The following is a 22838-nucleotide window of genomic DNA, read 5'->3' as shown; positions in this document are numbered from 1 at the left end:
AACATCATCTCTATGGTTCTGTCTTTGTTTGGTATCCAGTGTTGTATTTTATTGTGTTTGTTTGAACCCTTCTCCCTTGGGAGGAGGGATTATAACACGCCTTGCCAAGCTTCTTTAGTACTCAAGTGTAATATGATATTAAGCCATCTGAGTATAGCTGAATGGATGATTTGTTCTATTGCTTTCCTGTTGACAGTTACGTGCAGTTCAACAACAATTTGATTATATTAGCTGACTTATGCCTTGTTGCAGGAAATACTCAAGTGCAGATCCTATTTTAATCAGTGACTTCAAGCACTGTGGTTAAAACTCTTCTGTGTCTTTTTTTTTCTAGTACACAGCAGTATTCACAGGTTCCAAGAGAAGTTTTTTATCTTTGCTTTAACACCTCAGCAGGTCAGAGAAATCTGTATTTCCAGGTAAGACTAAGTGTGTCATAATGTAGGTACTTCTGCAGAATTTCAGGAGAAAATGTGATTTTTTTTTTTTTGGTTGTTTTACACATCATACAAGCTTTCAGATGCAGAGGAATAATCTTCACCAAAGCTGTGCTGGATTTATCTGTTCAGTTTTCTTCAGGAACACAGAAATAACGTGCAGTTGGGGTAAATCCTATGCCACCAAAAAGTTAGCAATTACTCAGTTCCAAATAACTGTGACTATTTAGAGCCGTGGTAAGGTTTTCTTCCCTGCATGTTTCCTGGCCGCAGGGATGGAAGGCTGCTTTTATCTTTTGTCTCAGGGTTCATGTTGTTGCAAGACCTATGGTATAAGCCAAGAGAATTCACGGGGCTTTTTCCTCTCTGGCAACATCATGCTTTATTGTTGCATCCTCTGTCAAGAGTTTATAGCTGATACTAAACTCCTGCTTAACTTGCAGTAGCTGAAAACAGAGGTGTCTCTAGTAAAACGTGTTCATAGCTCAATAAAAGAAAAATAAGAGCAGAGTGTAGTGATGTTGGGGCAGGCGTGCCAGTTCTTTCTTCATATGACTGGAATATGAATCTGCCTGACTTATGTCTTCCTTCGCTTTGTCACAGGGACTTCTTGCCAGGGGGAAGGAGGGATTACACAGTCCAAGTGCAGCTAAGGTATCTATTTCAGTGTTCTTTTAACTTCTGAGTTGGGTAATGTAACATCAGTCTGGATATTTGTGGGGACATAACAAATATGATGACACTTGAAAATGATGCTTTCTCTTTTTTGGGATATAGATTGTGCCTAGCAGAGACAAGCTGCCCTCAAGAAGATAATTACCCCAATAGTCTGTGCATCAAAGTAAATGGGAAGCTGTTTCCATTGCCGGTAAGCTTGTTTGTGCATATGTATGGCTTCTCTGTGACTTGTGCTATGTGTGATTTTTCTGTAATATTATCTAGCTAAAACGATCAAGCTGTTTATTATCACTCAGATTTCTTCAGCCATGGATGTGAGGCACAAGGTTTTACGTTTGCTACGTGAGAGACCTGTTACTGCTATTAATCATGTTACAGCTAGTGCATGGATTAGTTGTGTTTTAGCCACCTATAGCAAACATAATCTGTTGCAGGTAGCGCAATATGTCAAAACAAACCAGTGTCTACAGAGGTTATCATCCTTGCAGATCCTCAGGTTGAATTTATTTGACATGCCTGGTTGTAACCCTTGCTGTTTGCCCTGTCTGTATCTGTGATCGACTTCAGTTCCTTTTCATTACAAGGGAATGGTGTTACTTTCTCGTGTACATGTTTGTGTGCTGCTCTGCATCTGTCTGGTTGCAGCAGATTGCATTACAGAGTGAAGAATGGCCACATTTTAGGGTTCCTAGCATTAGCTGATACTGTGTTGGCAGTCACAGACTTCACTGGTATCTGGTACTAGTCTGTAGGTAGGGTCACCTCAAGGCTTGAATGTATACAAAAGTTGAAAAGCACTCTATTTCTGAAAAATCTCTGTAACAGGTGACACTCTGCAATAGAACAGGGATAAGTCCTGCTCAGCTTGTTCTGATATAGTTCTGCAAGCTACAGAAGATGGAAAAAATAGTACAGAGGAGTTTTCAGCAGTAGGTTTGGAAAAATGCTGTGTGAGGAGAAGTGTGAAACTTCTTTTTCAGAACATTTGTCACCTTCTTTGTGTCAGATGTATTGTCCTCTGCCCTCTCTCCTGCCATATGTGACCATGACTGCTTTTCTGCCTCTGCTCAACTTAAATGAGACTGCCTGGCTGCTCTTCCCCCTACTTCTCTAACCATTGGATCATTATTCCTTTATCTGTCTTCATCGTGTAACAAGTTTCTTAAGTTTTCTGATCAGTATTTTCTGTGAATGCCAGATCCGTCCCGTGATAAACTTCCAGGATTTTCTCATTTCTTCTGCAGATTTTTCTTCAAGCAGTCCAACAGACTATATTAGGTCTCGCCTTATCCTCATCCATGTTTGCTGCTTCTCAGTCTTGGTAATACAGTTTACACCCTTCTGAGCTGTGTTGCACTGTCCATTTTGTGTGTGACATATGTCAGTCATAGCAAAAATGTTTTGTCATCTTGGACTCTTGCTTTACTTTAGATCTAAACCCTGTAAGTTCTGTGCATCCTAAAATGATTCTTTAAACTGTTCAGCAGAAACTTTAGGTGAGAAAGTGATTAAATTATTACTGTCTTGGCAACTTCCTTTCCTCTACTCCTTTACATGAGTGGAATGACAGCCATAGTCTAAGTCCGAGTGCTCGTGCAGACACTTCTTTTCCTTTAGCCTGGGGATTTGGCCGCTGTCTACATCCCACTTGTGGTTCCTTCCTGTTGCAGGAAGGGCAAGGTAACTTCTTGAGCTCAAAGACCACAATTGTCCAGCCTGGTAGCATTGGTGTTAGGTGATTAATCAGTGATGCCAGTCTCTGTTGCCAACTTATTCAACTCTTAAGTGAGCCCTGTTCTGTCTCTCTCTGGTATAGAAGTCCATGCTTCTGCAGCTGTCCATAAATTATTCTTGGTCGTCTCCTTGGCTGCAGTCCTTAACAAAAACTTGAGCGAAGTGCTGCCATTGTGCCAGGGCTGCTTCAGGGTGTGACAAATCATGTTAGCACATTGTTTTCTTGTATTTCGTAATGTATGAGGGGTAACTGCAGCGACTGGATATGATCTCTCTGGACTTCTGTAAAGCCTTTGACATGGTCCCCCACAACATCCTCCTCTCAAAACTGGAGAGAGATGAATTTGATAGGTGGATGGCATGGTGTGTAAGAAACTGGTTAAATGGTTGTATTCAGGGAGTAGTGGTCCATGGCTCAAAGTCCAGATGGAGATCTCTGACTAGTGGTGTCCCTCAGAGGTCTGTACTGGGACCAGTGCTGTTTAATGTCTTCATCAATGATACTGACAGCTAGATTGAGTGCACCCTCAACAAGTTTGCAGATGACACTGAACTGAGTGGGGCAGTTGCCACACCAGAAGGACAGAATGTCATCCAGAGGGACCTGGACAGGCTGGAGAAGTGGGACTGTGAGAGCCTCATGAGGTTCAACAGGGCCAAGTGCAAAGTCCTGCACCTGGGTTGAGGCAATCCTAGTTTTCAGTACACAGTGGGGGATGATATGATTGAGAGCAGCCCTGCAGAGAAAGACTTGGGGTGCTGGTCGATGAGAAGCTTGACATGGGCCAGCAGTGTGCTGGAGAAGAGACTATTTGTAAAGGCTTTTGGTGACAAGATGAGGGAGAACAGGTATAAGCTGGAGAGGGGCAGATTTAGACTAGATATTAGGAAAAATTTCTTCACTGTGAGTGGTGAGACACTGGAAGAGGTTGCCCCATCCCTGGAGGTGTTAAAGGCCAGGTTGGATGGAGCTTTGAGTAACCTGGTACAGTGTGATGTCCCTGCCCATGGCAGTGGGGTTGGAACTGGATGACATTTAAGTTACCTTCCAACCCTAACTGTTCTATGATTTCTACAACTGCCCGTGTCCTCCTGTGATAGTGTTGGTTCTGACTTAAAGGGAGGAAATGTAGAGCCTGATGTGCTGGTGTCTTGGCTGGTAACGAAGACTTTGTACAGCAGCTGCTTCACCTGTTCTCTTGTAGCCAGAACAAAATGTGAAAGTCTGAAATGTTAATTTGCTTTCTTTCTGAGGAGACTTTCAAGGACCACTGCAGGTCTTTTCCTAAGGACAGCATAAAATATGTCAGGGCAGAAGAACAGTCATACCTTCTGTTGATAGGTTTATCTGGCTCTAGCAGGATCCACTTACTTTGACTGATGTGCTCCTTGAAAGAAGCATGGAAAACTTAAAAGGCCCAAATAATTCTGGCTCTTGTTAGCCACTGGAATTGGCAGCCTAACAAAACTGCTGGACCAAGCTGGTTGTGATAGGCATGTGAAGTGTGCTTTACTGAATTCCTGGAAGGGTAGGAAGGAAAGGTTTTAAAGTGTTCTAAGAATGCAATGTTGATTCTGATCTCAGGGTCGCTCTTTTGCAGAAGAAAACATCAAAAAATTGACTGAAACGAAGCTGAGCTGCACAGCCTGTCTCTGAAAAACAAGAAAACCCTGGAAATATAAGAACTTGCATCCTTTCTCTCTTGAAAGCAAGGCAGCTTCATTTTAGGTTTGAGACCAGTAGCATTATTGTGGCTTGTGTAGTATGTTTGGGAGTAGTCCCCTAAATATTGTAAGGGTAGTGCTTTTGTCTACATAAACTCCTATAAAATCATTGTAGTAGAGAATGGTTGACTACAGCTGTCACGGTTTAGCCCCACCTGGTCAAAGTTGGCAGCTAAAGCCATGCAGTTGAGCCTCAAATTCCCTTTTTCCCTCAATACCTTGCAGGGAAAAGAGACAGGGAAATGAGAGGAAGACTTACAGGGTGGAAACTAAAACTACAGTTTTGATGAAATGATAGATAACAATGAAAATAATTAGGAAGTAGTAAAATATAAACCAATATGAGATCATGCCCCCCCCCTTGATGACTATGTCACCACAAATGCTGTAGAGCAGACAAGAGGGGACGGGTCCACAGCTAGGAGGAAACTGGGCTCAGGAACTGGATTCAGGAATGCATGGATCTGAGATCAGGAGCAACCAGACAGGTGAGGTCCTCACTGGATGTTGGCCGTTGCAGAAGAAAGATGCTCATGATCTCTCAAATTTGTACCGAGTATGATGTATATGGGCTGGAATGTTCTGGTCAGTTTAGGGTCCCCAGTCCTATCAGCCCCTCCTTGCAGGTGCAGTGCGTTTTCCGCCAGTTTGAGGGTGGCCTTGGTGAAGCATAAACATTGGCCTTGCTGCATACCAGTGCCCTGTGTTATCACTTCAGTGAAGGACACTGTCTCAAAAACATGCAGTTAGTTTTCTAAGAAAAGAAGTTATTTGGATCGACTGAGAAAGCAGGATCAGCTTCTGACTCTTAACTCAAACCACAGCAACAGCAAAGCAGTTGGGACTGTACTCTATAAATGGCTGTAGCTGTTGTGAGTGAAGAAATGGAAAATCATTCTTCTCTTAAGTGTGAAATCATCAGCATGCTTATACATCTGCTCCCTCTGTGTTCTTCGATAGAGGACACATGGCAAGGTTCCTGATAGCTACTGGTTCACTCATCTGGGCTAAGAGCTGTAGTGCAGAGAGCTCTTCAAGTGCTGTCTGCCACTGGGGCCCAGCAGAGCTGCCTAGAGAAGCTGTGTTCCTGTTCTCTTGCTGCAAGCAAGAGTCCTGTTTGAAACTATAAAAATACAGGGCTGTTGTGAGGCACAGCCAAGGCTTGGTTGTCAAGTGAAACGTGGACTAGTGATAAAGCTGCTTTGGAAACCTAGGAAATGATGTGGCAGCTGCTGAAGCCTCCGTGGATTAAAGGCAGCGATTATTCTGTGGTATACATGCTTGAGTGGAAGAGGCTGTTTGTATTTTTTATTTTCAGACTTCCGTCTTTCAAAGTAACTCTCTTTCCAGGCATGAGGCTGTGAATGTGTGTGCTTCTCTGGGTAAAATGGTGGGGGGGGTGTGTGTGTGCAGGGTTTCAGTGTGTTTTTTCTTCTACAGAACAATGCTGTCTTGAAATAAACAAAACCTGGCAGTCAGTTCTGTGTAGACACAGGGCTGTGATCTCTTATTGGCATCCTGCTGGTGCAGGATGAGTTTTAGATAAGGGGACTAAAGTCTGTCTGCACCAGCTCAAACCAGAGATCCCCGGAGTTCCCTTTACAGGTGGGGTTGCTCTGGCAGAATGAGATGAATAAGCTACAGTGAGGCCACGTGCTCCTTCACACAGCACAAGTTGTTTCTGTTCTTGATAGGCTGGAGAGCGTGTGCTTGCATGGAAGCGAAAGGGAACCGTACAGCTTCTGATTCAATTCACAAACATCACATAGGAAATAAAACCGCAGAGAAAAGCTGTCCAGGTTAGGTAATTAATCATAGGATCATGGAATGATTTGGGTTGGAAGGGACCTTAAAAGCCCATCCAGTTCCAACCCCCATGCCATGGGCAGGGACACCTCCCACTGGATCAGGGGCTCCAAGCCCCATCCAACCTGGCCTTGAACATCTCCAGGGATGGGGCAGCCACCACTGCTCTGGGCAACCTGGGCCAGGGCCTCCCCACCCTCAGAGTAAAGAATTTCTTCCTAAGATCTCATCTAAATCTCCCCTCTTTCAGCTTAAAACTATTCTCCCTTGTCCTATCCCTGCACTTCCTGATCCAAGAGCCCCATCCCAGCTTTCCTGGAGCCCCTTTCAGTACTGGAAGCTGCTATAAGGTCTCCCTGGTGTCTTTTCTCCAGACGGAGCAACCCCAGCTCTCTCAGCCTGTCCTTCTGTGGGAGGTGCTCCAGCCCTCAGATCATCTCTGTGGCCTCTGGACTTATTCCAACAGCTCCGTGTCCTTCTGATGTTGAGGATTCCAGAGCTGGACACAGGACTCCAGATGAGGTCTGCTAAGAGGTCTGGGTGCAGTTGATGTGAGGCAAAGGAGGCATCAAGAAGATGGAGAGCTCTTGGAACAAGACTTTGTTTCTTAAACAGAATCAGTGAAGTCTTTTCTGCGTGTGAAACACTGAATTAACCCTTCATGACTTGCTATATCTGTCACTAGGGCTGTGTCCTTGATGTTCCATTTTCTTTTGTAGGGGGAAAAAGGGATAGAGCATCAACATTTAGTTTTTACTTTTCCGGTGAACTTACCTGGGCCAGCAGTGTGTTCTCTTCCATCTTTTCTGTGCTCTGTAAAACCACATCGAACCAAAAAACGCTTTAAAATTGTGTTTAACTTGTGGTATTAGACTGTCAGACTGAAGTTTCCCAGAGCAGGTGGTGAATTTGGTCTCCAGCTGAGAGACCCTCTAGGTTTTCCTGCTTGCTAGAAATCTGTTTAAAACAAACAAGCCCATTTCAGAGTACAGTGAGTAGGCTTGGTAACACTTCACTTGTCCTTTCTTCCCACAGGGTTATGCTCCACCACCGAAGAATGGAATTGAACAGAAGAGGCCTGGACGCCCCTTGAATATAACATCTCTAGTTCGGTTGTCTTCGGCGGTCCCAAACCAGATATCCATTTCCTGGGCTTCTGAGATTGGAAAGGTAAGCTGTATGTTCTGTGGGATGTGGAAAGCTGTCCAAGTACCCTCATTCCTTCTCCCTTGCTGCCTGATGTTGCTGGCAAGGCATGCACCAGTGAGTATGTAGTGTTAGGTGGCTGAACTTCTTGTCATCAATGCTGGGAAACAAAGCTTGCTCCAAAAGTATTGTAGTTTGCAGTAACATATATAAGATTTACATCCAGATGGCAAAGACTTCTTTATAGAATTCACACTGGAAAACTGTCTGTTAGGGGTTGCCTGAAATGCGAGCCAAAAATTCCAAATATTTGTGACTTGACAAAATAACAATAGGAAATCTTGCTTTCTTCCTTGTAACCTGTTGGGGTCAAAGATGGAACTATGTACCCATACGTTCTAAGGCATGTTTGTCATTATCTGTTGCAAGTCGCCATTGGAGAGGGCTCTTTAAACTGACCAAATGTGCAAAGGCTGTAAGTGTGAAGACATGCATTTGCTTTGCCTGTCTTTGTATTTCCTAACCAGGTAAATACTAAGTGATTTTACAACAGCAATTTTTAGATCATAGGAAGATCTGTTAATGGGTATTTCCATCTTTATTCTTTTGAGATTGCTTTTCTTTTCTTTAACATGATAATGGCCTCTCTGAGTTGATGTAAAACTGCACTTGTAAATAAATGAAAATGGAATTTCCAACTCAGAAAGGTCTTTGATGGCAGGTTGCTGGGAAGAATTTACTGGCAAGGCATGAGACTGCTGGTGTCAGCTCTTTCTGGTTTGGTGGCTAGACCACACTTGTATGGGGTGTGTGTGCTCAAAATGCAGGATATCCCAGCAGGGTGCTTTTTCTTACAAATTAAGAGTGTTCCTGGAAACTTGGGTGGCTTGAGGGAGAGCTGGCTTGATGTGGGGAAGGATGGAGATTTGGGATGGGGAAAGAAAAAGAAAATTGAAGCCTCTTTGTGATGCAACTCTAAACTTTGTGGAAAGTTGCAATGAGGAAAAGCACACTGGATTTCTGGTAGCAGGAGATAAAGAAAGGGGTAGCAAATGAAATGTGATACCTGTTGCTTTCTACTGCTAGCAGTCATTAATCTTACTATGAAAGGGATTAACCTTCAGAGAGGCTGCGTGGTTGGTTGTAATTTCCCCTATGGATTTGCTAAGGAAAGAAAAAGAGAGTTTGAGGAATTTCTGGATTCTTCCTAGGTTTGAATGGCTGTTGGTAAAGTCAAGAACTATATATTCCTCTAGCTGTGTAAATCTTTCTGGGTTCAGTTATAGATGTAGAATCACAGAATGCTTTGGGTTGGAATGTATCTGAAAAATGATCCAGTTCCAAATCCCCTGCCATGGGCAGGGACACCTCCCACTAGATCAGGCTCCTCAAGGCCCCATCCAACCTGGGTTTGAACACATCCAGGGATGGGGCAGCCACGGCTTCCCTGGGCAACCTGTTCCAGTGCCTCACACCTCCAGCGTGAAGACTTTCTTCCTAATGTCTAATCCAAGTCTTCCCTCATCCAATTTAAAGCCATTCCCCCTCCTCCTATCATTCTGTTTCCTTGTAAAGAGCCCCTTCGAAGCTTTCCTGGAGCCCCTTTCAGTACTGGAAGCTTCTCTAAGGTCTCTTACAGCCTTCTCTTCTCCAGGCTGAACAACCACTAGTAGCTTTCTTCTTACCTCTTCAAAATCTGTGGGCCAGAAACACAACATGTTTCCAAGGGAAATTTCAGTAAGCTTTTATGCACCAACTATAATTTTAAAAAGAAATTGGAGAGACAGCTACTCTCCAGAGAATAAATGAAAAGCAATGCTTCTAAAATGGGTGGGGAGCGGGAGGTTCAGGCTGTCACTTCCCAGTCATTAAGCACAAGAACTTGGAAGTGACTGCAGCGTGTGTGTGGTCCTGGTCTTTCCCACTGACCCTGGCTTTCTTTCTGACTGATAGCAGAGGCTTCTGAGCGCGGGAGGCATCGATTCCACAAATCTGGTCAGACTTGAGCCTACAGAATTCATTGTGCTGGCAGTAAACTGTGTAAGGCATGGCCGTTCTTTAAGGAAAAAGGAATCATTTTTTCTTAGTGGTTTACTGTGCATTTAGATTACTTTTTCTGTTCATGGAGGTACGAGCTGTTTTACCCCCTACAGGTGGTAGAGGAGGAGCATGGCTGTAGGTGTTCTTGTTTAACATTCTTGTGTTGCACCTAGGCAGTACAGGAGCCATAACAAGGTGGCTGGCACAGAGTGGAAGTAAGAGATCACAGGCTGTTTAGTGTACAGATGAAACCATTATTATTCTGCTGCAGTGGGTCTTGCAGATTTTTCTCTTCGTTAGTGACCTTGAAGAAAGCGAACGCTGAACCAAAGAAGCTGCAGGTGGTGTGTATTAGGGAATAGTAACACATGCTAGGGAATGTGGCAGCCTCAGAGGAGTGGACACTGTGTAAAGAGGCTTAGCTTGAAAGTGCAGAACAAGCTAAAGAGAAGGCAGAAGGGAAATGGTGCAGCTGCATGCTGTTTCATAGCATTGCTGAGTTGGAAAAGACATTGGAGATCATTAAGTCTAACCATACTTGTCCACTACTAAACCAGATCCATGAGCACCTCATCCACCAATCTTTTAAATCCCTCCAGGGATGGGGACTCCACCACTCCCTGGGCAGCCTCTGCTAGGGCCTCAGAAACCTTTCAGTGAAGGAATTTTTCCTGATGTCTAATCTGAGCCTGCCCTGATACAACTTGAGTCCATTTCCTCTTGTTCTGTCGCCTGCCACTTGGGAGAAGAGACCAACACCCACCTCTCTACAACCTCTTTTCAGGCAGTTGTAGACAGTGATGAGGACTCCCCTCAGCCTCCTTTTCTCCAGGCTGAACGAGCCCAGGTCCCTCAGCTGCCTCTCATAGTCCTTGTTCTCCAGCCGCTTCCCAGGCTTTGTTCCCTTCTCTGGGAGCACCCCAGGACCTCAGTGTCTGTCTTGTAGTGAGGGGCCCAAAACTGAACCCAGGATTCAAGGTGTTGCCTCACCACTACTGAGTTCAGGGGCACAATCATTTCCCTGCTCCTGCTGATCTTGCTGTTTCTGAAATAGGGCCAGGATGCCATTGGCCTTCTTGGCCGCTTGGGCCCTCTGCTGGCTCAAGATGCTTAAAGGTTGCAGTTCTTCACCCAAAGGAGCATTCATCTTTGCTTTTGTCAAGTGATTGTCTTTGGGCTCCCCACTAACAGATTGGTGCAGAAAAAGGGAAGGATTTAGGAGACAAGTGTGAGAATTTCTCAAAGATGGCATGAGAAACTGCATCACCAGCCTCAGTTTTCATTCAAAAAGAAGAACCCAAGTCGTCTCTTGGTTGTGGAGAGTAAGACTTCATAGTGAGGTCATAGCTGAAGAAAGGCAGTTGGACTTTATCAGTGGGAGAGCTGGCAGAGTGTTGAACTTTGCCACTGTAGTGAAGCTGTCAATACTTTCCATAACTATTAAACAAAAAAATCAGCATGTTTTTGGTTTTTTTTTTCTCTGTTACAATTGGTATGATTACTAATTTGTTGTCATGGTGGAAGTACTGTATGAAATCAATGTCTCGCCTTTAATCACCTTTAATTCACAGTTGCTTTCATCACTCTTTTTGTAGAACTATTCAATGTCTGTGTATCTCGTCCGTCAGCTCACTTCAGCTATGCTTTTGCAGAGGTTAAAGATGAAAGGTATCAGAAACCCTGATCATTCCAGAGCGCTGAGTAAGTCTTAATTAATTCTCCTGTCTGTACTTGTTGAGGGTGGTTGGTGGCTCTTTAAAACTAGACCTGGTAACAGTTCAGGGGTTTGCAGTGCTTTGAAAAGAAAGCCCATACCCAGAGAATCAAAGGTTCTCATTTGCTGTTGCTGAGGCATCATATGCTCTTTCTGTGAAGGTCCCTGCGCCAGTAGGAAGTGCATCTAGAGGTCACATCTGGAATGTTTTTATGGGAATGTCACGAGCACCACATATTGTGGTGTCCTGTGAGTTGCAGGTAGAGGTTGTAAATTCTCTTCACTCGCATATGATGCTGATTATACCTCACTCACTGATTATTTTATTTATCTCTTCATATTGGGTTGAGTTTCCACCACTAACCATTGTGGCTGTTAGTGCATCTGCTGCACTTCAAACAACCTTGTGAAGCACAGTGTTTGCCAGTTGCTTAATTGTTGTTGGATATTGCTGTGAGATGGTTTCCTGCAGGCTTGATTGTTTTAGATAACTGGAAACAAAGTACAAGTACTGGCAGATCAAACCTAGCATTTTAAATAATGATGCCTGTTTATAACTTCTTAATTTGTTTTAATAGTTAAAGAAAAACTAACTGCAGATCCTGATAGTGAGGTTGCCACAACCAGTCTGCGGGTCTCACTGATGTGTCCTGTAAGTATGGCTGGAAATCACCATATTCAGATTTGTATTTTCACCTCTAGTGCAGAGTTGGGCTACTTTTAAAACCATATCTGGATTTTTAGATCACGCTGATTCATCAGTATAAAATGGGGGTGCATCTACAGGTATGTGGTTGTAGCAGCACTCAGCCGACTGTGATTTAGAGCTGTGAATGCCTTGGTTGTAGTGGTCAGAATCAAGTTGCTACTTGTGTATAGTGAGGCCTTGAGAAGGAGTAATCACACGTAGCTGAGACTAATTGGGCAGGGTGACAGAATAATTAAAGGACACAGTGATAAATAAAACTTCAGATCTCCTTGTCCTGGTGGTATTACTCCAACTGCCACCTACCATAACAAACAACAAATCCATCACTATGTGACGAGGCAACACTGTCTTGGGGTTTCTTTTCCCAAATGGAAGCTGGTCTCAGAGACTGGTCCAAGTTGACTGTCAGAATGGGTGTTTTGCCATTCTCACTCAGTATAACTGGAACCCACAAAACCCTTGAAACACTTGGTCCCAAGGATGATAAATGTTTCAGCAGGTCTTTTAATAAAAATGAAATCCTAGGAATAACATGGATGTTTGACCATTTCTAGATCAGCGAAGACTGAGGAAGGCTTTATTTTGCTTTGAGTGCTGTACATGCTTTGATCAGGTGGATTTGCCTGCAGTGGCCATAGCACTGGCCACCTCTGTAGCGAGAAGAAACAGTGACTTCAGCCCACTCCCTCTGATTTCAGTTTTAGCCACCCAGGCCTTTTGCACTGTTCTGATGCTCTTTAAATGCATCTCTTGCAGCTGGGAAAAATGAGACTGACAATCCCTTGCCGGGCTGTTACTTGCACACACCTGCAGTGTTTTGATGCTGCTCTTTATCTTCAAATGAATGAGAAGAAGCCTTCATGGATCTGCCCCGTCTGTGACAAAAAAGCAGCTTATGAGAGCCTAATATTAGATGGGTAAGAGACCACATTTGCTGATGACACAGTTACTTATCATTTTTCATGATGTACTTGGTAGCAACTTTTGTGACTTGAGGTTTAGTCATTTCATACCGTTTTCCTTGTCAAAATACTTTAAGCTGGGAGGAACCATTAGACTCTTCTAGTTTCTGTTCCCACGTAACGAAATACATGAGTTTATCTCCTACCAGCCTCATCAGACTCTTGAGCCTCAGTGTATTTCTTCTGGAGAATACAAGTCTGATGTCTAAGAATAGGTCTCCCTTTTAAATGACCTTGTCTGTGAAGCTGTTAGCTTTCAAATTTAACTCATGAACAAGTATCAAACTTGATTCAGAGGATGATGATTTCTGCTTCTGTGAGGAAAACTGAATTGCAGTAATGTTGGAGTGGAGTATGGGCAGGCTGGGGTACTCTAGGTTTTGATGTCTGCAAAGGTTGTAGCAACAGGCTTTCAGGTAACATCTAGGGAGAGAGTATTTGCATTGGTTGTAGGTATAGGTAATCACTAGTAGCTTTTCAGCTGTCTTTTCACTTACAATACAAAATTTCACTTGGAATCAAAATTTAAATCACTCAACTTTATTTTTCAGGCTCTTCATGGAAATTCTTAATGAATGCTCAGATGTGGATGAGATCAAATTCCAAGAAGATGGCTCCTGGTGCCCTATGAGGCCAAAGAAGGAGCCTGTGAATGTCTCAAGTTCACAGTGCACCAAAATAGAAAGTATGTACATCTGGGTCTTGGTTGCCAACCAACAAAGAGTCTTGGAGACTTGCTTGTAGTTGGGATGATCTGCATGGATGTTGGTGTTTGTTTTTATGGGAGTATTAATATTTTTCAACTTACCTTCATTTAAACTTTTTAAAACAAAAGGGTTTTGTCCCCAGAAGTGTGTATTTGTGGGTTTTGTCTTTGCTCTTTGTAATAGCACTTCAGAAGATGTAAGTTTGGTCATATTTTAGGTCCTTAAACTGGCAAGTGAAAGTTAAAGTGTGTGCTTTAGTAACCTCAGCCTGATGCAGAATACTAATAAAACAGTTCCTGAGTCATGATGTTCTTTGTAGCAGCCTGGAAGATGAGTTAAAAAGCAGGGTTTGAGATCCTGGATCCGTTGCAAATAGAAATGGCTGATGTTGACATCCTTTACAAAAAAAATAAACAAAACAGTGATATCACATTTTCTTGTTTAGGTTCCAGTGTTGTTAGTAAACCCTGTTCTGTGACAGTGGCCAGTGATGTGAACAAGAAAATTGATGTTATTGACTTGACAACAGAAAGCTCTTCTGATGAAGATGAAGATCCTTCTGTCAAAAAGAAGTGCACGTATATGTCCGGAACAAAAGGAAGCCCAACCAAAGGGTCTGTCAGTTTTAAAGTTCATTGTCATTCTGTAGGGCCAGAAATCGATAAAGTGTTTAGACAAGTGGATTTGTAATCTCCCTTTGGGATCTAGCTCCAGCTTGCAGGGAGTTTCTAGGCCTGTCCTTCAAGAAGGTTGTGTTGATATGGTACCTTTGTGTAGGCAAATCACTATTAAGTATTTTCACATGTCACAAAAGACTTGTGCTGACTGTTGCTATGTTTGCAGGGATGTTTCTCCATAGAAAAGGAAGCTGATTAAGCTAATGGACAGGATTCTTCTGAGAAAGCATATTATGCCAAGTGGAGGAGCTTTATGCACTCTTACTAAGTTAGTGTCATCTTAAAAGGCTTTTCTCGCACTGTCTTGTTATACCCTTTTATCTAATTTGCTCTGGTGCCCAGGAAAGAGGCTGCATTGTGTGTTTCATCCATCTTGTCAGTCTTGGAAGGGAGGTGCTTTGCTGTTTCAAATTGAGACAAGCTTTTTCTCCATCTTTGTGAAGCTCTGGAATGTCTCAGACACTGCTTTGGCTTTGGTTAGCACAACCAACAACTTCCCCCATCTTTTGTCAGCTGCTCCATCTTCATAGCTATGTCTGACTTCACCAGCAGGCTTAACCAGCTTCTTCTCTTTCCCTGTCTGTCCCAGTCTGTGCACCATGGCTGCAGTTTCTGTTTGTGGCTTCCACAAAGTTCTTGCTTTTGGTCCGTAGGGCACAGGAGACCTGCAAGGAGAGGGGGGCAATTGTTAGGCTCTCCAGCAGTCACTGCTTCACGAGGTTATTCCACATGTCAGCTTTGAGTAACAGCCAGTTACTGTTGCTGCATGCATGAGGGGTGTGCCTGTGTGTTTCAGAGCACTAGCTTATGTCTTGTAAATAATAGTATCAAAACCAACCCTCTTTTGTTTTGCCAGCTCTTGCAGTTACGAGCAGGTGTGCTGTGTCTCTGGTCCACGTGCGAATGGGAATGTGTGCTTTTCAGTGAGCAAATAGTTGGTTGTCCTTGAAATATTCAGCAGTGATAGTGAAATGCTGTTGCATGTTGTGAGGACTGGAGGAGTCCTCCTGCAAGAGACCTTGTTTCTTATTTCAAGAAAAAAAAATAGCTACAAATGTATCTCAATGAAGTTTCAGAAGGCACCAAGGCTTCTTTCAGTGGTTCTGTGTTTGTCAGAGGTGGCTACCTGCAGCCATAACTGTGGAAGGACTGAGTTTTCTTGTGTATCTCCATTTTCTGTGTTGTTTGGATATGAAAATGGCATGTTCTGATTCTTCAAATCCAAGTCAAAACCAGGCTTTTGGGGAATAGCTTATCTCCTGTAAACAGTGCTGCCTGAATGGTAGTTTTGGTAAAGCTGTGGGGTGTTTTCCTACAGGCAGAAGCAGCACAGGCTGAAGTACAAGTGGTGCTTGAAAAGGGAGGGTCTGAGACCCAAGCTCCTGTGATCAGAAGTAGCACAAATGCCCCAGTGCAGGGGAGGCAGACACGAGTGGATAATATCACGGCTGGTGGGTTGGAGTCAGAGCAGCTGCGGGACTCCTGATGTTCCCACCTGCAATGGAGTTCATGGAAGATTTTATGCATGTGGCTGGTGCATGAATGCCTGTGGTGGTATATTTAACAGTACAGTGCAGTAATGGGGCCGGAGGGCTTTTAACTGGTTGCAGTCTCCCAGAGAGCTGTTTTAGGCTAGGGTCAAGCTGTGAGTAAAAGGTGGTTTGATATTTAACTCCCTTGTGAGTAACCTGTGCTCCAGGGGCTGAATAATGGTCAGTGCTGCCCTTGGCATGGCAGGTTAGCACTGAGGAACAGTTATGTGGAGAAACTGAAACAAGTTCTCCCCTGGATCTGGCTGACAGCACATCTCTCTGGGGTGTGTGCTCCACAGATACAGATGCCCACCCCTGCCCCTGAACACCAGACTCACAAATGACCCCAGCACTGTGTTGTGTTTTAATACCAACCTACTCCTGTGTTACAGCCTGAGTTGAAGGCTGAGTTATGGTCAAGTACTATGAGGAGATTAGAGCAGAGTACTGTGTAGTGAGTAGCCACGCTGTAGCTGTATTGTAAGGTAATGAACTTGTGAATGGGAGTGCATAGCAGTGCATAATTTTGGTAACTAATGGCCACCTTGTTTGTAACTTCCTGTGCTGTTCAAAACAGGGTTCTCATGTATCAGCCGTCTGCTGTCAGAGTGCCCAGCGTGACAACAGTCGATGCTGCTGCTATTCCTCCTTCGTTAACAGACTACCCAGTACCATTCCATCATCCACCAATATCCAGTATTTCATCAGACTTGGCAGGTAGGCGGTGGCTTTTTTTAATGCCTATTCCGACAGCCTTATTAATTTGTGGGGTGGGTGAAAATCGGAGAATGGATCAACTCTGTTTTAATGGAACAAGACTATATGCAGAACTGCACTGATGTGTTGCCTAGACAAGTCTAGTACAGACTGTTTCCAGTTACAGGTTGTGCTTGGCAACAGGGATGTCAAAAGCGTGGCATCTGGGGTACACGTTCAAACTGGCACTGCAGAACCGCAGCCAGAAGCCCCTCTTGCTATATTCTGTTAAACCTTGTTTAATATCTACATGTTGGTTGTGGCGAGTCAGAGGCGTGAGGGAGAGTAGCTGCCTGTCTAAATTCCAGAAGTGTGAAGGCCCTGAGCCCTAGGTGTAGAGATGCTCTCTAGCTGATTCTAGTGGGGCTCTGTCTAGACTGTATGAAAAGGTTAAGGTGAGCTACAACGTGTAAGCTGACCTCTATTGACTTTCTTTACCTAGACATTCCCTAAATGCCTATGATGTATTCTTCAACACTGCTGCTAAATATCAGACAAAAGGTGGGGATACTGATTGTTTTCTATCCTGGCTCCTTGAAAAGAACATTGTATGTAGGGACTCTGGGGTTCTCTTTGCCGGCTGTCATGAACCCAGAGCCCAGGAAATGGTGACTTGTGGTGGCAGGTGTAACGTTGGCTTCCTGTACTTACCTCTCCCCTTCCATTGCCTGTCTTCGTTTCTCCCCTGCAACATCCCTGGGTTTTTTCCTCTTCTTTCAGCACCAGTTTGGCAATGGGATGGATATCATTCCCCTTGTTTCTCTGTCCATTTTGGTTTCCTTACTGCTCCCTCCCTCCACTTCTCCATTCTTAAGAAATCTGATCCCAAATTGGATAGGAGAATAAGCAAAGAGAATACAAGACCAGACCTGTTGTCCGTGTCCATCAACTGAAATTCTAGCACATGCAAGAGCTAAAGCAGCAGCCCGTTCTGTAAAAGCGTCTGAGCTTAAATCTCCTTCAAAACATTTCTCTAATGGAGAAAAGGAGAAGTGCCATGGCCAGAACAGATTTGGAGGTGAGGGGACAGGGAGGGAGTAAGTCTGCCATTTCTTTCCGATGACATAGCAAACACAAGGCCAATATTTAGAAATGAATCAAAAAGGCTGCAATTTCTCATTGGTTTCATAATTTAAATGTCTTGCCCTAAATGCTGACGCGCTAGTGGTGTATAAGACAGATGCTAGCTGTCACTGCTTTTAGAGGATATATATTGAACTACTTGTAGTCTCCTCTTCTTCATTCCTTTTATTTGTCTAGACACAAAATGGGGATGATATTAGAAATGTTTCCTTATTGACTGCCCGTGGGTGGAGGAAGAGACCTGCTGCTTGTTTTTGGACTTGTGCATGTTGTGACTTTACTTCATTCCAGCATCTTTAATGTGATGACACTCTTCATGTCCCAGTTTGGCCAAGTCAGGTACAATATGCAGTGAGACTTGCATTGTGAACCAACAGCTCCAAACGGCAACCTCCATCTAAGCAAACACATTGAACCATCCTACAAAACCCAGTGAATAATATGTCATTATGCCATCCTCATTCCTAAAAAGAGCCACTTGTACGAGAACTCGTTTTGCTGCTGCCTGAAGTAGTCATTGAGAGTGGTGTCACAGTGGTATATTCCATTTAGAAATCGTGTAAAAATTGCAAAATCTGTTCTATGGCCACAAAAAAATGTTCCTTAAATTTTGGTGTGTATCAATCAAAGAAAGATTCCTCAATTTATTAATTCTTCTCTTTTTCCTAGGTTTGGACTTTCTTCCGCTAATCCCAGTTGATTCACAGGTATGTTTCCAGCTGCTGTAGGGCTTAACTATAAGGCTGCCTCCCTCATCTGTACTGTGTCGGCGATCTGCTTGCTCAGACCTAACCCCAGACTAGAAAGATGTTTGCCCAAAAAGGGGTGGTGATGAAGATGTGTTAAGGATTCAGTTTAGCCTTACTTAGGATATATCTGGGCATGGAAACTCACTTTTTATTGATATCCTACCTTTCTAAAGTGGATACTTGCAGAGCACTAACTTGGAGACACCTCTTAATTCACGTTGTCTATCTGTAGGTCCGGTTATGCTCTGTAAATACACTTCACTGACTGCTATTTCTGTTGGTTTTGATATTAGGAGATTAAGTCTCAAAGAAAATGTCTTCATTAATGTGGTGGGCACCTGACTGAACACCTTGGTAATAAATCCCTCCATGTAGCACCAAAACACCATTGGCTTTGCATTATATGGAAAAGTCAAAAGCAACTACGCAGTGGTTTTCCTTGCCTAGAAACTGTAACATCACACAGTTCGAGACAAATCATAGAACCTCTGGGTTGGAAAAGACCTCTTTAGATCTTAGAGTGCAGCCTTTCCTATCTGCCACCAAACCGTGTTCCTGAGCACCTCATCTACCCATCTTTTGAACACCTCCAGGGAAGGTGACTCCACCACCTCCCTGGGCAGCCCCTGCCAGTGCCTGATGATCCTTTCTGTGAAAAATTTCTTCCTGATATCCAGTCTGAAACTCCCCTGGCGCAGCTTGAGGCCATTGCCCCTTGTCCTGTCCCCTGTCACTTGGGAGAAGAGACCAACACCTACTTCTCTACAACCTCCTTTCAGGTAGTTGTAGAGAGCAATGAGGTCTTCCCTCAGCTTCCTCTCCTCAAGGCTGAACAACCCCAGTTCCCTAGCTGCTCCTCGTAAGACTTGTTCTCCAGCCCCTTGTCCTGCTTCGTTGCTCTTCTCTGGACTCGCTCCAGAGCCTCAACATCCTTCTTGTGTCATCCGCAAACTTGCTAAGGGTGCACTCGATGCCTTCATCCAGGTCATTGATAAAGACATTGAACAGGGCTGGACCCAGCACTGAGCCCTGGGGAACCCCACTTGGAACTGGCCTCCAGCTGGAGTTAACTCCATTTCCCACCGCTCTGGGCCCGGCCGTTGAAACAGTTTTCCACTCAGGAGAGAGTGTGCCTGTCCAGTCCAGAGGCTGAGCAGAAGGCTGTGAGAAACTGTTAAGGGCTGTACTGAAGTCCGAGAAGAATACATCCAATTGATTCTTACTGTAACTAGATTTTTACAGACAACTACAGCCTTGGAGCATGGGGGAATACTGGCTTCCTAAGACATGAGGCTCTGAAGGAGACGCTCTGTTTCATCTCCCTGTCACTAGAGGCAGCAGTAACAGGGCTCTACAGCGGAATTGGCTTTCTGGTGGATGAGAAACAAAGGATGAACTTCCTCCTTTTCTTTGCACTTATTGCAATGCTCTGTGCCTACCATAAGATCTGAACTGCCAAAGTGGGAATAGCAGAAGTTCGTGTGGGAGACTGAAAGCAGGTATTCTGCTATGAAGTGTCGACTTTGGACAGTTCAGACAGTCAAGGCTTAGTTCCAGACTCATTTCCAGCCCAAGACTGGAATTCACAGGGGAAGAGAAAGTGACATGTCTTGAACAAAATGCAGAGTTGTCTTACATCATCAAGTTCTTTGACACCTGGCAACCTTGTTCTATTTCAGAATGCTTAGAGCATTCAGCTTTCCTTTGAGGCGGCTTTGTCTTCCACTTCAGGAAGTAATACCAACTTTAGTAAGGTTTTTAAACGGATGTGATCAGGGCTCATTTATCACTGCCGAAACATTTATAGGCCTGCATGTGTAACTGCAGTTATATGGCGAAAAGGTTGAGTACAGCCACTGCCATTTGAGGGGGTGAGATTACTCTGGCCTCCATCGAAGTAGCAGAAAGCATTCTGCCACCTTTTGTGGTGAAAGAAGCCCAAAATATGCAGTTGTGCCCAGCTGTGGGCTGTCAACATTCCCCACATGCTAAGGGTATTTTTGTGGTCATGAGTTTCTTAACATGCCAGTGAATGCTGAAGCTAACCAGTTAGCAAGAAAAAACAATGGGAGGGATGAGGGAGAAGGGTGGGTGGCTGCCATCTCTCCTTGCTAGCTTGTCTGGCGTGCAAACTCTGGTTCTTGCTGTGCTTGTGTTAATGAGCTTCTGTGCGTGAGGCGCCTTGTGCTTGTTGTAGGGAAGATGTATATCTTCAGAGCATACATTTCCCTTGTGCAGTTAGTCTCCTCATTCTTCATTGTTTGTTTCAAGCAGTACTGTCCTCCTATGTTTTTGGATAGTCTCACCTCAACCTTAACAAGCAATGCGCCTGGCAGCATCATCACGTCGACCAGTTGCCACGAGAGCAGCACGCACGTTAGCTCCTCCAGCAAGAGTGACACTGGAGTGATAACCAGCAGCGGCAACGCTCCTGACATCATCTCATTGGACTGAAATATGGGGCAGCAGGGGATACCGGGAGAAAACTGCACAGAGCTGCCATTCCTCTCTCTGGAACTTCAGCATCTCGGAAGTTACTGATATTTATTTCAAAGGATTTGCCTTCTGGAAAATGAATTAAATTCATCTACACTCGGAACTGAAGCGATCGAATTCTATGATTTTGTATTTTTTTTTCTTGCTCATTAGGTAGCTGGTGTAGAAAAGACCCCCTTAGAACATGCTTTTATGCTTTGTTCTGGGGAAACTGACTCTTTGTTGCTTGGGGGATTCCACAGATGTGGCTTTTTTTTTTTTAATGTGTTTTTCTTTTAAAACACAGCAATAATGTAAAAACTTTTGTAATTAAAGAGGCACTTAACCACTCTAGACCACCACCACCAACCTGAACAGAAGTGCAGAAGTGTATGCTTTGGTGCACTTCGACTATTTTCACTGGGGTCTGTAATAAACTTCACTTAAGGAAAAGCAGCTTTGTGAAAATACCCATGTTTTGTGTTGTATGTCTTTTGCTCCCCACTTTACCCTGTACCTGGGGGTGGAAGAGGAGCCTTTGTAAAGGGGATTGCTTTTTTCTTTTTCTCTGGATTTTACATTTTTCACAAATGCAATATAATCCTAAGTTCTGACTTAGAATCACAGAGTGGTTTGGGTTGGAAGGGACCTTAAAGCCCATCCAGTACCACCCCCCTGCCATGGGCAGGGACACCTCCCACTGGATCAGGGGCTCCAAGCCCCATGCAACCAGGCCTTGAACCCCTCCAGGGATGGGGCAGCCACCCCTGCTCTGGGCAGCCTGGGCCAGGGCCTCCCCACCCTCACAGGAAATAATTTCTTCCTAGTGTAAATCTAAATCTTCCCCCTTCCAGTTCAAAGCCATTCCCCCTATTCCTGTCACTCTATGCCCTTGTAAACAGTACTTGTTCCTCTTAATGTTCTTTGAGCTGGTGAGAGGACAAACTATCTATGCAAACGCTGCACTTCGCTACTGCTCTGTGCTCTTGTGTCAGAATGGGGATGCCTCCCTACCCCCAGGAACTCCGAATGATACGCAGTTGAGCTATAGGTGAATTTTGGATTTGAAAACTTCTAAGAGGTGATGGGAGGAAAAAAAGCCTTTAAACTCTAATTTAGATAGTGAGTTCCTCTTCAAAACTGCCACCACCTCACCCGATGACCAAGTGAATGCATGGTTCCTGTGGTAGCTGCAAGGAGGCAAAATTGAAATTACTTTCTCTAGTGCAGTATCAGTTACCCCCAGCTTCTGTCTATTCAGTAACTGCTGTATTCCACAGGGAAACTGCATGTGGACTTGTCAGGGGGGAGGCCTGGCTTCTTAGAAAATGAAAGCTGTAGCTGCACGGTGTTCCCACCTAAATGGAATTATGTTGTTTATGGCTTAATGATGCTCTGTCCCACATTAGATGGCCCCTGAATCTTGGCTTTTCTGATTTGAAGGGAATGGCTTGCTCCTGTTCTACTCCTCTGATGGTTCCACTGCTCTGTGTGTACAGCACCTCCCCACACCCCCAGTGAGAACCTCAGCAGTACTGTTCCTGGAGGAGGTTACAGACCAGGAGACCAGTGTCACTTCCATAGGGCCAGAATAGGGGTATTGTTTATATATGTTGACATAGCAGCTTTCCCAATTGTTGTGTTTCTGACTAGTAACTGTATTTGAGATTATTCCTTCCCTGATTACCAGCTTTCAGATTTTCCTAACCTTGTGTTCCTTTCTTTCCTGTTCCTTGATCAGGTGTCTGGTGCTTTTTGCCTTCTGTTACTGTTACAGTATTGGAACAAAGTTCCTGGATAAGAGAGATTGAAGCAGGATGTATTGTAACTCTGGTCTGCCCTGTACTCCCACCTTTACCCCACATTGCTATTCCTCATTGGTTTTTTTTGTATGCTCTTTCACAGCAC

At 44.2% G+C, this 22838-nt stretch overlaps 1 protein-coding gene across 9 annotated transcripts in view; it reads left to right on the top strand.

Moving 5' to 3' along the window:
- PIAS2 (protein inhibitor of activated STAT 2) overlaps positions 1-21397 on the top strand; it is a 36237-nt gene extending 14840 nt beyond the window's left edge. Inside the window, exons 3-15 of one of the 9 annotated variants that reach the window (XR_011339432.1) lie at positions 335-419; positions 1041-1091; positions 1215-1305; positions 7416-7550; positions 11162-11267; positions 11859-11932; positions 12746-12906; positions 13503-13636; positions 14104-14272; positions 16445-16584; positions 17066-17124; positions 18376-18413; positions 20730-20829. Coding sequence is in view for 3 of the 9 variants with exons in the window: in XM_069880984.1 (XP_069737085.1) it covers positions 335-419; positions 1041-1091; positions 1215-1305; positions 7416-7550; positions 11162-11267; positions 11859-11932; positions 12746-12906; positions 13503-13636; positions 14104-14272; positions 16445-16584; positions 18376-18413; positions 20727-20909 (1367 nt within the window). In the remaining 6 variants the exon portion in view is untranslated. Of the gene's footprint in view, positions 1-334; positions 420-1040; positions 1092-1214; positions 1306-7415; positions 7551-11161; positions 11268-11858; positions 11933-12745; positions 12907-13502; positions 13637-14103; positions 14273-16444; positions 16585-17065; positions 18414-20726 lie in introns of all 9 variants that reach the window. The other 8 variants (XR_011339431.1, XR_011339433.1, XR_011339430.1 and 5 more) reach the window with 8 other exon arrangements.
- The last annotated feature ends 1441 nt before the right edge of the window (positions 21398-22838 follow it).

Source organism: Phaenicophaeus curvirostris, chromosome Z (genome assembly GCF_032191515.1).
Source record: "Phaenicophaeus curvirostris isolate KB17595 chromosome Z, BPBGC_Pcur_1.0, whole genome shotgun sequence".
Classification (NCBI taxonomy): Eukaryota; Metazoa; Chordata; class Aves; order Cuculiformes; family Cuculidae; genus Phaenicophaeus; species Phaenicophaeus curvirostris.
This window is presented reverse-complemented; position numbering and strand designations above follow the sequence as displayed.